We start from the raw sequence: 15508 nt of genomic DNA, 5'->3' as shown, positions 1-15508 counted from the left end.
GCCAGCCCCGTCCACCCGTGGGGAGTTTGTGGGATTAGAGCTGTGCTCAGGAACTGTGCTTTAGGAGCATTCCTTACTTGTTACATTATCTGGATCAGGTTAAAGACTAATAAAGTCAGGGCAAGACTGAAGACTTTATTGCTGCATGGCTATTTTCTTTTGCAAGAATCACAAAAAGTCTATGTATAGTCTATGTAGGATAAAACCGTTCTTTAGGAAAGATAGGAAAACAAATTGTCTGCATGAGTTGGTAGAAAAGAGTTTTTCAAAATGGAAAAAACATTTTGACACACAATTGTGAACAAAATTTTAAAATAACCAATTGAATCTCAGTGGAATCCAGGGCCCAAACCAAACCATAACGTAAGCAGCTGCTCTTTTCTTCATTTTCCCATCCTTATCACTTCAAACTTGCTTTATGCCACAGTGAAGGTCATGGACTGAAGATACTAAAAGAATGACTATCCTCCTTGACATTCATGAAATGTACACACCCAAGGGCAATGCAGACACCGACTGACACGCAACTCCAATGTTTTGCCCAGAGTTCATTGGTTATGCAAGAACTTAATAATCCTTACAGTAACCTTGGAACCACAAATGCTTCAGGGGATCCAGTGGTAAACCTTCAGATTTACAATATACTTATAGGATAGACAACCAAATTTACTCTGAACTAAAATTAAGCAATCAATTGGAGTCTCTTCCAGCACCAAGGGAGGTTGAGACACTAGAAGACACTCTGACCTCCCCAGGTAATGGTTCACACATAGTCCTTCATGTGTCATTGAAGAGTTAGCCAATACACCTCCTCTCCAGTCAAATCCTGTTCATTTCTTACACTCTGCCATTGGGGAGTACCTTGGAGCCCCTTCCCAGAGTTTTCAGACTGCCTCCTTGACTGAAAATATGGGAGCAACTTAAGGATTTCCAGAAAATGTTCCTTCTGCTGTGTGGGTCCATGCAGACTCCATGTCTCCAAACTCCCTCGGTACATGAGGCAAACTCTCCTGGAGGTGTGAGTTGAAGATCCCTTGAACTGGGCCTTCTGCCAGGTGTTTCTACTTCACCCTCACCCACACTTTATAGCGGTGAAAAGTACACTTTATTACCTTTCAACAAGTTTATGCTAATGGGCTTCATTTCAGTCAAGAAATATCATAGGAGTTTTGATTTGAAGGCATATTTCTCCCAATAGTACTCTTTCTTTAAGCTGTACCAAGGTCAGTTCAGTAGAATTACATCACTTTGAAAAGTAGAAAAAACTTTACTAGAATCTCAACCTAGAGCAAATTACCTGGAAAAATGCTTCATGCTTGCCGTCATAAGGTGAACATTTGTGCGTCTTTTATCACCCACGTTTATTTTTCACCTGACAGACCTGTTTTCCTGCCACTGACAAGCCAATGCATCTCACTCCTTATGGATGTGATGAAGTCACTGAGTGATTTATAGGATTGCTGCGTGAGCAAAAGCAGTTTCCATGCTCGGTAGCCCCAGGGAATTTACCAGGACTCGTACAAAACCGTCTGCGTTTAGTGATACTTTAGCCTTATAAGTAGACAAGACTCTTCAGTCTCACTCACAGAGGACTGTTTGTTCCAAGCAGCAGCGACAAAACCTGCTTTTCACGGTGATGTCTCAACCATCAAGGACTCAAGTTCAGCTTGTTTTTCTGAAAGGAAACAGTTGTCAGTCTGAAGAGGTTTATGTTGACACTGACGAGCAAAATACAGCGCTGTACAAACTAATTCAAGTACTTTGCTTCAGATTTGATATGCTATCTGATTTACAGCCAATCTAGCTTTGCCACGAATTCAAGTCAAAGCTTGGCGTTTAGTTTTTAAACAGCTTGTTCTAAATGAAATCATTTGAAATAAACAGAACAATAAAAAGAGATAGGCTTGTCTCTCTCAGCGTCAAATCCACTGGACACAGATGAAATTTTTTCATTATGCAACACTTTCTACTACATACATATACAACAAAAGTCAATGCAACTTATATACATCTGTTGACAGGAAAACGCCACAAATCTAGACAAGTTCGTTACCATTTCAGCTACTTCCAAATAAACAGAACAGAGAGCATTTTAATTCATTTTATTTATTCTAAAAGGGAAAATATATAATTCAATAAATATCGTGGCAACAACATTGGCAAGAGACATTTTGAAGACATTTGAACATTCAAGAAAACATGAGCGTACACAGATAGGACAGGTTGGAACATGAGGATAAGAGTTTGGGCAAAATGCTGCAGAATGAGACAGCACTGATGAGAAAAGCTTTTATGGCAGTGACTTCAATTAAAAGTGCATCAATACCTTTAATAATGATTGATATTTACTTAAACAGTAAATATTTTAGACCATTCAAACAAAAAAGTACAAATTATCTAATTATTTGAGTCATGTACGAGTAGGAAATTATACCAGCTAATAAATGTTAGCTAGGCAGCTAACATACCGACAAATTTGGCTATACACTTAAAGTGGAGAACTGCTGAAATGGACTAGTTAGCTAATGAGTGAGCCAACCAGCTAATTAGTTTAAAGGCTAACAGGTTGTTACAGCCTGGAAACTGTTTAGCCTTCCTAGTTCCAAGTGAAACATATTGCAAAATATATTCAAAATAAAGATAACTTAACTCACAGTGTCTAATTGATCAAAGTTGGCAGATGCTAGCTAAAGGCTAACACTCCAAAATCCTATCAGTTGTAATCAGGAGCCATTATTTGCATTATGCCATTTAGAGGAATCCCTCCGACACATGTACAGTTTGCTGAAATTCAATTGTAGCTAATAAGTTAGCTAACTAGCTAATTAGCTCATTGGTGAACATGCTAATGGACTTTTACCACTCAAGAATTGTTGGGTTCACCTTTATATTTTTGGATTAAGGTTCAGTGGTTCAACACATCCACATTGCTACAACTCCTTCCTCCATTTTGGCTTTTAGTTTTTTTGTTTGAATTTGAGTTTGGAGTAAAATCAAATGAGCTAATTAGATAACGCAGTTCTAGATTCAAATATACAGACAAGAATATTTTAATTTTGAGCAATGGTCAAGTAGATTATACTGGGAAAATAATCTGAAATAAGATGCTAACCAACTCGGCAGACTGTTAGCTGCAGCAGCCATATTGTCATTTAGCCTAGATTAGCTAATGAGTGAGTTAAAACACATTAGCTTAATGACTAAAACGCTAAGAAAACTTTACTGCTTACAAATTTCAGCCTGGAATAAAATCCACAAAAAAAATCCTGTTTGGATTTTACAGTTAGAGATTTGCTGGTTATAAACACTTTGAATACATTAGCAATTTAAAAGTTTTGAACCTCTACCTCCTTCTAGAATGACATGTAGAACCTGTGGGGTAAGCTAAACTCCAGGAAGTTGAGATTTTTGCACAATACTTTCAGTTTCATCTTGCTACATAGTGGTGAACCAATGGTTTGAAGGTTTAAAACCTTCAATCTTACTTCAGAAACTGTTGGTTGAGGCGACTGAATGCAACCATCGGAAGAGTGAGGATGAAACCAACAGAATCAGAGTAGAAACAAAGATGCAGTTGCACACCAACAACTTCACATTTAACCAACAACAGTATCAGAAACAGGGACTCCTCTGCACACACACCGACAATAACAGGAGCAGAGGTAAAAGTGAATCAGTTCCAAACCACAGTGATGAGTTGAAAGCCTTAAATAAGTCTTTGAACCTGCACTTTTTTTTTTACCTTCATAGGCCACAGCTTGCCGTAGCTTTGGCTCCCGCTCAAAAGATTGCATGTTCTAAAACCCTTTAAATGTGATGGTCTCTTAATGACATCACTCCTCCTGCTCATTTCCTGTTGGTGAGGAAAGCCTTGACTGCATCCGCTTTGTCCTCAGAGGAAGCGGGTCTCCTCCCAGAACTGATAGCCAGCTGACTGATAGCTTCCTCCTCTGGTGGGACTGGTGGTAGCTGAGGTGGGGGTACATCGACTGGGACGCAATTACTCAACGAGTTCTCATTGGAGCAGAATATTCCAGTAACACTTATACGAATTGAAGCTTATAAAAAAACCCTTTAGAGACAAATAAGGGTTTTTTTAGCATGCAGGACAGGGCTTTGCCCCTAAGCTCCCTGCTTGCACTAATGCGCTGTCCTCGTTTTCTTTAGTCTGATACCCCCCTCCCACCGCAGTCTGACAAGTCACATGACCGAGCAACTTTTGGCTTTGTCCTTCCGGAGATCCGTGGAGACGGCTGCCAGGTCAGGCCGACTGGGCATGTGTGAAATCCTCTTGTTGGCGCGCACAGTCTTGCTTCGTTTGGCGTTTTTGCTGTTCTTGTTGATGCAGGCCAGCGTGGCTACGTGGAAAATGTCCCTGACGCTGTTTTCCGACTGCTGGGCCGAACACTCGATGTAAGGCGCTGAGATCTGCTTGGCCATGTTGGAGCCCTGGGAAGAAAAATGGTTTAAGCATAATCTCTCCCAGAATGTGAAAGCTAAGCTACTTGCTAGCAATGCTAACCACGCTAAATGCTAGTAGTGTCAATTCTGAAATAACTTTCTCTGCCTTTTCAAGTAACAGTAATATTCTGTTAAACTGCAGAGCTGTGTACCAGAGTCTGCTCTGTCTCTCTCACACTGTGACATCACCTCTAATTCTATTATTATTATTAATATTTAATGATCAAATATGGCAGAAAGGCTGATAAAAACTCCTGTATCGTTTCCATCTAGTGCAGGAGTAGGAAGATAATAAAGCGCTGAATACCTGGTCATAGGAAACTGGGTTTTGTCGATGGTTGGACAGCTCTACTAGGGTACCGAGGTCGGTGCGCAGGTCCGACTTGCAGCCAACTAACAGCATCTTCGTGTTGGGACAAAACTCCTGGATCTCCCCTTTCCACTGTAGAAGAAAAACACTCTGAGATCACAGAGTATTTTAATCAATTGACCGATTTCCTCTGTCGTCTCAAGTTTAAAACTGGTGATTTAACCACAACTGTGGTCAACTTAAGTATAAAAACGCCGTTGCTCATGCAGGCCAGAACGTCCTGAATAGAAATCCCACGAGTTCAAGCCCCACAGTCACCTGGTCTCTCTGGTACAAAGGTTAAAACCGGCACTTCCTGGAGCCCCCAATGCTTTGAACCTTGGAACAGAAAATAATCCCCACGTTTCCTCCTGAACAATAAATGCTCTGATCGGTTTGGGTCGTAATCTGGGGCTATTGTGCCTCAGGGCCGACTGACCAGAGGTCAGGGGATCAAGTTCATTAACACGTGAAGAGGAAGTTGTTTTACACAATGCAACCTTCACATAACTAAATACTGAAATCTTGAGGTACAACATCTGACAAGTCCCATAAATTGTTTTTTTCTTTTTAAATGTTATTTGTATGTTGAGATAAGAGATTTTAATCTGCATTTTTAGACCCTAAACTAGCACCGAGAACTGAGGTTTTGCATGTCGGTTTTCATCCCCTCAGGGGGGGATTACATTCCACATTCTTACTTTAAGCCAAATAAACAAGACGTGGAACACTGGCGGACCTTGACGTGTGACCTCAATTATTCAAAATGAGCTTGCCATCAGTGGAAGCGCACAGATGACTGGGAAGCATCAAGCTGTGTCTCGGTTTTGTCGTGTAATGTTAACAATTTTAGAAAAATGTGACTGGCTTTGCACCAGACCAGAACGGACAAAGTTGCTTTCCTGAGGATCGGACCAGACGACATATGGTAGTCAGCAGGAACAAAAGTCAGAGGTTGACCACTAAGCAACCTCTTCAGAGCTGCTGGTGTTTAAGCAACACTTGAATCTCTTGGGAGACTTCACCTTGTCTTTATTTGTAGCCACATCTGATCTCATGATGTGAAGTAATGCCTTGTGAATGCAGACATTTGGTTTTGTTGAGCCTCATCATAAGACCGGTTTATTACACCCAGACTATTCAGGTTAAGTTTTTGAATCTGGAAAGCAGTGGCGTACCTTTTTTAATACGCTGTCGAGGGTTTCGGGCCGGCTGATGTCAAAACAGATGAGGACTGCGTCCGAGTCTGGGTAGGACAGGGGCCTCACATTGTCGTAGTACGGAGATCCTGAAACACAAGGACGTCACAAAACTTAAAACAAAAAATCTGATTAGTCATTTCTCAAATATTCTTTAGATTATGAGTAGATTAGATGTTGTGGTCTTAAAACATTTAAAGGCTTTAACAAAATCTGCAAAAATGTGTACACACAGGGCGAAATCTCTGCGTAAAAGCTTGACACTATGACATAATTACAATTTAGCCATAATCCATAGCAACAAGGAGAAAAACAAATAGTGCATTAGTAGAAAAATGTGCTGAGTACCAGATAAAAAAATAAGAAAAGAGGTATAGAAACTGAGAAGTTTGGAGTGAGGAAATGTCTTTGTTAAATTAAAACCATGTGTAGGGAGACGCCCATCCCTCAGCCAGACTGAAACATTTCTGGAGAGGAAGAGCGAGAAGGGCAGGGACGGGCCGAGAAGTTAAGGTGGGTCGAGATCACATGACAACAAGAGATGACCACAGGCACCAAGCTGCCAAGAATCCTGGGAATTTTGTTTTTGGTAACTCAAGATTCCCCTGGGATCTTTTTTTCCCCCTGAATATTGCTGTGAGGAAACGGCAGGGATACTCCATCAAATACAGAAAAACAAACTTCTGCATTCTGGGAGTGATACGGTCCCTAATCCAAACAATGGGATAAGGGGAGACACCGTTTCAAACAACGTTTCCAGGCCTTTCAAATAAAGCTGATGTGTGCAAAAACATGGATATTCTGTTTTTGCTTGCACTTCTTGTGTTTAACCTGGACTTGACATCAATTTATTTATGTTGCCATCTTTACTGGACCTTTCTAAAGAACAGATCTCGTACCTAATAGGACATTTTTGGCTAACTATTGGTTTTATCGTCATCACTCCTAAAACTTGAGTGTTTTAGCCATTTTAATATTACAAACGCAATAAGCCCAAGGGAGAAAACCAAAACAGCAAACAAGAAATAAAACAACAAAAATCCATCTTGGCTTTCTAACGTTTTGTCAACGCTAACCTGAAAGTTAGCCAATGCTAATGAATGGATCACAAATGTATCTTAAAACAGATATTTAGCATTTCACCAACACTCCTTTGTGCTAGCTTCACAATAAATAAAGTTATTATGTAATCAATGAAGTAGTTTGTTATAAGGCTAACAAACAGTTTGAACGCTACAGATGCTAACATGCATCAACGATGGCAAAAAGCAGGAACCAAAACTCCAGGATAAGAAAGTTATTCTGCACCAGTTATGCAAACACAATAACACTTCAGTTTATACACAGTATTTGACAAAATTACTGTTTTTAAAAGCTAGAAATGGGAGTAGGAACAACAAGCTAATGGCTAACCGTTTTACCAGCAGGTCAGTAGGGATGTATAAGATTTTTAAAATTTGTTATCCTGTGTTTGTAATGTTAAATGAAGGCATTCATAAACTCCAAAAGCACACAGTGTGGTTGAAACTTTTAAATTTATAGCTAATTTTCTTTTAACAGATCCACACTTATTATCAAACATTTGCTAATTCACATTATGGATTCAAATTTGCAAACAAGTTCTGTATTTTTTTTTAGCAGCAGTTAAAATAAATTTTCCTAAACTGTCCCAACTCGAACATATCAGCCATCACTGACATTACTAACAATCAGAACCAGACTGCATTGAGCCTTTTTTCTCTCAGTCTTGGACAAATCAGTGGTAAAATAAAGACCTTCCAACCAAAGAGTAAAGCTGTGGAGTCGGCTGACATTTTACAACGATTTGAATATGTTTCATCAGGCCACATAAAGGAGTTGCATATCGAAGCCGCCGGGTGCAGAGCGTGAGGTCCTGACGCATCCGAATGGATTTCTGTGAATATGTCTGCATGTTAAACTCCAGATTACTCTATTAAAACATTTTAAGTGCAGCACAACATGAGTGGAAAAACATGTAGAATGCTGAAGTATGCAGCGCTGCCTCATAAACTAGTTTTAAGTCATCTTTCTGCCAGCTGGGAAGATAAGAGGCAATCCCACTGACGACACGCAGCGCAACCTGGTGACCGTTGCAGCGTAATTAGCTCCTGTCATTGTTCTCCCGCAGGATCTCTAAATCTGGAAGGGTGACGAGGACTCTAACCCCCCCCACTCAGTCCTTTTCCACACATTTTCCTCACAGCAACGCAATCCTGTTGTGCACAACTAACCACACAAGAGAAAACAGATGCTAGGTAACCAAACTTCCACCGTGGCCCTCATTAGGAGCCGCTGTTTTCCACAGCGGCGGGGACAAGAGGCTCCACCTAATGTCGGAAACAAACCAGAGTCTCTTCATGCAATATTCAAACTCCGATGTTCTTCAGGATGAGGCTTTTCTTTTAAATACTCATCTTTCAGATTCACATTTTTGCTTTATCTCACATACAGATGTGAAACAAACCAGATGCATCCGACAGGCTGGAAGTCTGGCAGCAAGTCTGCTGTTTTAGCGCATAGCTAACATAGTTGTGCAGAACTGACAGGGTGGTGATTGGAAAAAGGCGCTAAACCCTGTGGGGCCACCTGTGGAAACAAACAAAAAAAACCAGCAGCTCGTATTGCTGCTGCGCACACACGTAGCTCCTCGCTAACTAACACGACCAAGGACAAGAAGCAAATTAAACTGGAGTAACCTCAGCCAGTACCTTGTGCGGTTGCTGTGGTTACGGAGACATTGAGCCATTGAGGTGCTCAGTGTGAGCAGGTACAGTTCTAATGCATAGCATCATGTATTCAGACGTCTAAAAGCAACATTTGGGGATTTGAATGCATCTTTCCAGCTTGCAGTAAGTTTAGTTCCTTAGCTGCTTTCTGAAAGTATGTGCACCCCTGGAACATTTCCACGTTTTGTCTTGTTTCTGTTTTCTGAGCCAATATATTCTCTTCCAGTTCACATCAAATCTAACCAGTATCACTGTTTCAGCTGAACAGAAGAATCCACACCGCATGATGCTGCCACCACCGTACAATACCATAGAGATGGTATGTTAAGAGTTAATTTCTTTATGGGTTTTTTGCTTCACATATTTTGCATGTAGACTAAGATTAGGACTTTGATTAATCAAATATTGAAATAACTGTCAGTTAATTTAGTAATCAATTAATCACTAAGTGGATCAAAAAAGGTATTTTTCTGGAAGAACACCACACTCAGAGACATAAGTAAGCCAAAAATGTGCAAAAATATTTACATTTGCATTAATAATGATAATAACAAAAAGAAAATAAATATGTTTTACTCTGAATTCAAGTTTTGGTTTCATCTATTTCAAATTCGGCAAGAAAAACAAAACAAAACTCTTATTTAGAACCTTTGCAATCCAATTATTAATCTTTTAATTCAGAAAATTGTCATTTAATGTACAAATAATCAATTGTACACTACAGTACTGCTGTGTTATTGCAATTTAGGCAAATATTGCATAAAAAGCTCAAGTGATTAAATGAAAAATATGTAGAACATGCAGGTTTTCTTTATTTGACTAATCAGAACATTTGATTACTAAATTATTTATTTAGTAATTTAAGACATGAGAACCTCCTTCTTCTATTCCAAAACCAAATGGGTGTTCTTACAGAACTGTTATTTGTCCGCAGTGTGCCTAAAATACAATAGTATTCTGGAATGAACAAAATTAACAACATGTGAATGTTTCATGACAAATGCTTTCAAAAAAGAAGAAGGAGCATGCAAGGCAGTCCTGTGTTTCTTATTACTGTGCTGGCGGGATTTATAGCCATTGAGAGCCAAGAATCCAAAGACCTGACAGATTTTAATGTCAAGGTGTAACATCACACAGAGAATCTTTCCATGACATTAGCAGACAGGAAGTGGAGTAATCTCTCCCAGGATCCCTGCGTTTCAGCTGACACACTATCCCCCATCACATCACCGGTCAGCCAGATTCCACCATGATTCAATTTCCCCCTCCTCCTTGGAAACGAGGTGGGGCTTTTAGTGATCTGTGGCACTTCTGTCACTGGCTGGGGATCAGGGTTCTGCTGGGTACAATAGCCGTCTTTGTAGGGGAGGAAGTAGAAACCTTTAGTCTCAGGAATGCCAGACATGCGGCTCCAATTCGCTGAGCCCAGAAATGTGAGTCGAACCAACGCTGGCCGGCGGGAGGAAAGGAGGTGGCAGCGTGCAGCGAGGAGCTTAACAGGGGCAAGAAACGGTCCCACGCTAAGCGGTCCGGGCAACAGATGCACCAAACTCTACAAATAGACTCCGTTTGATTTGCTGACATGAAAGTATGAACATCACCTCTTCAGTGTTGTGTTCATCTGATGTCTCTAAACTTAAAAGATACTTTACAGCTTCTCTAAAACACAAATTCTGATTTCCTGATTTTTGCGCCAACATTCATTCAGATTAAACCTCCATAGGTCGGGATTAGCACTGAAACAATTTAGTAATTTACTGAATATTAAATACAACATAAAGCTGCTTTCATCAACATCGTCTTATGAACAATAAGTCACATGACTTGATATGATTTGTGAGATTGGGCATGTGGGCGGATGCCCAGGGCGGCATTAGAAAGGGGACACACAAACACTAGATTAAAGAAAATACAACAAACACTAACTTTCAGTCAATTATTTTGACACATTTCACACAAAAACTGTTCATGAGTAACCTTCAGTGGTGACAGATTCACTTCTGCTTCCACCTCAACGGTAGTAAAGTAAATACATTGTGAAACGGGTTCTTTTGGTTTTGCCGCCTGCAGCTATAAAGTGTTCAGTCATTTTGTCGTCGCCAAATGAAACAAGCAGCTGCTTTCAAAGCAAACACCCGGATTACTCTCAGCAAATGGCAAAACAGACCAGGCTACTATTGAATTCAGAGGAAACAGAGATAAGCAACAAGTTTGTTTATCATGTTGCAACATCGCAAAAATTTCAAACAAAAATGAATAAAGATGCTACAATTGGCTTCTAAGTCTGACAGCAATTTTCTTAGCAGACTTCATGTTTACTGAGGTTTTTTTTTGTATCCAAGCCCACCTGCTATGATTCTCAAATTGTTCCAAGGTGTGTCAAGTTGTCATTTTCAGAAACTTTCTAACCCAAACACTGTGCAGTTAAGGGTAATTGTCTGTCTTTATGGGAGCTGTAGATTGTTCTGGGATGCTACCTTTGATCATTTTTCCTTCATAAACTGAAGTCAGACCTCAGGCATGCAGGTGTCAGGCCTCCGAGGTTTCCCCCATCGTCTATTTCATCCTCTTTGACTCTCAAACTCCTCTGCTGCTCATTCAGACCCACTGGCAGACAGACAGACAATGTAAACCACTTCCTCTGCCGCTGAAAGAAATGAGAAGCATCAAAGCGTCCGCTGAAACCCTACAGACCTCACCCTGGGAGTGGAAAGCCACAGCTAGCTCCAACAAGCTGGGTGGGTGTGTTAAGAAGGAGGTAGGGGCGCGAAGGGGGGCAAATGGAAAGCTGCGCAACTGGCAGGAATTTACCTTAATGACCCAAATTACACCCATCACCCTCCCTTTTCAAACACTCGCACTAAAACACACTCCAGGCAGCTCATTAAGCCACTTGCAGAACAAAGAGCGTCTTCGCATGCGGAGGTGTGTTTATATGACTTTGTCCTCGTGTCTGCATGCTGGGCTTTGTCGGAGAGCGTGATCGGGGGTTTATGGGGCTGGATCACACAAACACCAACCCGCCCCCATCCTCCCTTCCCAGCACACCTCAGGAGATAAGAAATCGATTGGATTGGCTGTGGCCGATGGGTGTCTCCACAAAGGGACCAGTCAAGCTGAAAGCTCCATCAATCGGTCACTGGAAGTGAGCGTGTTGGGTGTTGGGTGGGGGTTAGGGCTAAATGTAGGGGGGCAGGGTAGAGGTATCTTGCTCCTTCCCACTGATCTAATAGGAAACATACCCCCTCCTTCCTCCTTTCTGTTTTATGAAGCAAAGAGAAAAAGAGAAATGACTCGGGGCAGCCGGCCAACAGTGTAATAAACCAAAACTCTTGCTCTGGACGGATCTCATTTCTTCACCCTTTTTACTTCCACAGCGCACACACAAGCTTGATTTCCTGGCTTCTAGTCCAAAATTAAAGTCTTTCATTTTTTGTCTCCAATAAAATAATAGGCAGAAAAGCAAGAAAGTCGACTTTGAGAGGCTGCTTTTGCTTCTCAGATGTAAACAGTCAGGGTTTACGGGTGTTTTTCAGGAAATAAAAACGTTTCAAGTTGGATTCTCTAAAGTTATTCAGACGCCGATTTGGAATTCCACTCCCAGAGACACGCAACAGCTGGTTGTCTGCTTGTCCCCCGCCCAGAACTCCCACACAGACCAAATGCTTGGACGTTTTCAACATACGCCCTCAATCACACCTCCCCGCTATGCTCGTTTCCTCCGATCGCGCATCGATGGACGCAAAGAGCGTTTTGTTTACGTGCTTAAAGCCCACAGGCTTGGGACACAGCCGCTGCTTTTCTACGCTTAAAGTTCAACTATACATGAGAATAAAAAGGATGATTGAGGGGTGGAGAGGATGTATTGTGCAACTCAAATGAAAAAGAAAAGAAGGCAAAAAAAAAAAAACGGGAAGTGTGGGAGGAATTTCCAGAGTGTGTTCACCAGATGTATGAATTTGAGGCTTGTTCGGTTTATGTTTTTAAGTTTTTGATTTAGCTTGGCTCGGCTGGGAATCTTTCAGAAATTTCCCCAGGATTAAACAGTCACAGATGTTTCCCTGTAGATAAAAGGTGAGGTTGGTATGAAGGTTTCTAATCTGACGTTGTGCAAACACCTCCTGACGAGGCATTGGGTGGTTCTGGCATCAAAGTGCAGAGGTTTCAAAACCACTAAACCATTCAGACGTCACAGCATTCCCATCATCTATCAGATGAATGAGGCAGAGAGTAGATCCACATTTCCCTTGGGATGCTGCACACTACCAGTCAGCTGGCTTAATCCCAGCTGCTACACTTTCAATTTGCTCACAAGGACGCCAATGTGGCTGTATCTCCAAACAACCAAGATATGGAAACTACACTTCTTTACAGAAATTAGCAGTTTAGCGACTGAAACATCATAAAATGTTTTTTTAGTCAAGGTATACAGTGAGCAAATAATGCTCATTACCTTGCTAATCTCAGCTACAATACAGTAGCAGCAATAGCATAATTACTGCTTATCTGTTTTAAAATAAAGCAATTTGATCATGTAAATTTTTTTATCGTTTAAAATTTGTGTCAATATTGTGAAACATGATAGTTTTACTCAAGGATTTAGTTTAGAAACTAAAAAGACTATGTAAAACTGAAACAACTGGGTCACATCATAATTTAATTTCTCATAAACAATGCATGACTCTTACATGTGAGCATATAAATATTTTAAGCAAAAAAACTTTCATGTTTTACAGTGTAAAATTCAAATAAACATGGATTTTTAAAATATTAGCTGGTATAAAATTTCCAAATAAATCTATTTAGAAAAACAAAAGGGAAATAATTATTCTTACTCCTGCAAATATTCCTTATTTCAGTCATAAATTATTTTTGTTTTCCTACAAGGAAGCTGATGTTCGTGGGTTATTTAGCTAAGCTAATTACTCTGTATTAGCTCCTTTCATTTCCACACTTTTCCTGGTTGCAAATATTATCAAACAGTCAGATTTTTCTCCGCCTTCTTTCAGGCAGCTCACCAGCAGTGTGCAGCAAAAGGAAGGCCCAACTCCGGACCCAACGGAAAGATTTTTGCGTTTTTAAAGAAACACTGAAACCACTTACCAGCTAAACAAAAACAGAAATAATAGCTAGCCCAATAATCTCATTTAGTTGGGCTAGCTACACAGCTAGCTAACCACCAGATTATGTCTCCCACAGTTCAGCTTCTAAGTCTCAGTGGCAGTTGCCCAGGGCAACATTAGAAATGAGGACACATAATATAATTAAGAATGGTTGACACCCCCAAATGAAACAACTGCTTTTAAATTAATCAAAAGCTAATGTCATCTTTATCCCCTTTTATGGTAACTAGCCTTCCTTCAGCCAGCTGGCCAGCAGTGGGCAGCAACAGGTGGGGGAGGAGTGTTTTTACCTTCACTTCATAAGATAATCATAGTCACTCACTGAGAATGCGTTTTGAAACTGTAAATTATTCTACAAAATCAAATACTTTGATGCCGGTAACCACTCCACGTCTACTGGAAATACACCCGCTTCCCACCCACCCAAACGCAGGCGTTTGGGTGGGTGGACAGTCACAGCAGGGCTTGTCCAAGTCCCCCGGCATGTTGGGACATGTCCTCGGAGACAAAACAGAGAGCAGAAAGCGGCTGATGTTGGTTACCTGATGTGTCCCACAAGCTCAGCTCGATCCGCTGCGTTTCGATCTCAAAACTGGCCGTGTAGTTTTCAAACACCGTGGGGACGTAGCTCTAGAGTGGGGGAAGAAACACGCAGAGTGGATGTTTGAGAGAGGACGCATGCTGGGATTTAGACTTCAAAGAAAACCAGGGCTTCACTGATACCAAAGCCAAACTAAAACTATAGATGCATGCAACACACAATGCGCCAAGTTTGCCCTGTGTGCGGTGCTAAACGGAGGTCACGCAATGCTGCTGCGGGTCTCACCTCAGGGAAGCAGTCCTTGGCGAACACGTGAAGCAGCGCGGTCTTCCCACACTGGCTGTCCCCCACCACCACGATCTTACACTTCACACTCTGACTGGGATCCATGCCGGATTTCAGAGAGGACTTCTGACACGGCCGTCTCTCCTTCATTGATCGCGCAGGTCCAAAAACGAGTCCAGTCCTGACTGTTGAGACGTAGAGTGGGCGACTCCCAGTACTGCTGTCCCTGTCTCCTCTGCTGTCTCCGCCTTTCTCTGTGCCGGTAAATGCCATTTGGCTGTATTTATAAGGAGGCAGGAGCCAATAGCAGCGGCTCTCCTCCTCCACACTGCAGTCCGCCGGGAGAGCGCCCCCATTTGGATCACACAATGTAACTAATAAAATATCTAATTAAAATATGGAATATAGTAGAAAATGTCATCTTTTATATAGAGTCTTTAAATGTTCATTATTGTGGATGTAAGATTAGATGGCTCACATGAAGGTGCGTCCTGATGCGAGTGCACTTTGAGAAGAGCTTAGCGCCCCCTGCAGGTCTGGAGGACTCCTAGTGTTGACAGTTTTTAAAAGGGCAGAATTAGCGTCCTTTTATATCATAATCAAGTAATTATATTATTTTCAATTGACATAAAAATGTCGTATATATCAAATATGACCGATTTAATGCTCTTTCTGAAACTCCTACCTTAGGAAGTCATCACAACATCGCTTCTCTAACATTTGTATCAGCGTTTCACTAAGAATTAGCTCATATAAACAGTTCAGCTAATGCGCAGTTTTCACCAGGTATTTGCTAATTGCTG

General features: G+C 41.2%; 1 protein-coding gene across 1 annotated transcript; it reads right to left on the bottom strand.

Moving 5' to 3' along the window:
- Positions 1 to 2086: 2086 nt before the first annotated feature.
- rnd3a (Rho family GTPase 3a) lies at positions 2087 to 14975 on the bottom strand. Its single transcript, XM_032556787.1, has 5 exons — positions 14706 to 14975; positions 14422 to 14509; positions 5989 to 6098; positions 4769 to 4903; positions 2087 to 4449 (listed from the first exon to the last, which is right to left on the bottom strand). The coding sequence occupies exons 1-5, from the start codon at positions 14853 to 14855 to the stop codon at positions 4201 to 4203; spliced, it is 732 nt and encodes a 243-aa protein (XP_032412678.1). The 5' UTR covers positions 14856 to 14975; the 3' UTR covers positions 2087 to 4200.
- Positions 14976 to 15508: the final 533 nt, after the last annotated feature.

Source organism: Xiphophorus hellerii, chromosome 24 (genome assembly GCF_003331165.1).
Source record: "Xiphophorus hellerii strain 12219 chromosome 24, Xiphophorus_hellerii-4.1, whole genome shotgun sequence".
In the NCBI taxonomy this organism is placed as follows: Eukaryota; Metazoa; Chordata; class Actinopteri; order Cyprinodontiformes; family Poeciliidae; genus Xiphophorus; species Xiphophorus hellerii.
The sequence above is the reverse complement of the archived record's forward strand: the minus strand, read 5'-3'. Positions and strand labels throughout refer to the sequence as shown.

What these genes read in the sequence shown, in the direction of transcription:
- rnd3a (XM_032556787.1), bottom strand. Translation starts at nt 14,855, where the DNA reads ATGAAGGAGAGACGGCCGTGTCAGAAGTCCTCTCTGAAATCCGGCATG. An exon ending in CCAAGGACTGCTTCCCTGAG is followed by an intron (nt 14,510 to 14,705) that starts GTGAGACCCGCA and finishes CCCCCACTCTAG; the next exon opens with AGCTACGTCCCCACGGTGTT. An exon ending in TCGACAGCGTATTAAAAAAG is followed by an intron (nt 4,904 to 5,988) that starts GTACGCCACTGC and finishes TTTCTTCTACAG; the next exon opens with TGGAAAGGGGAGATCCAGGA.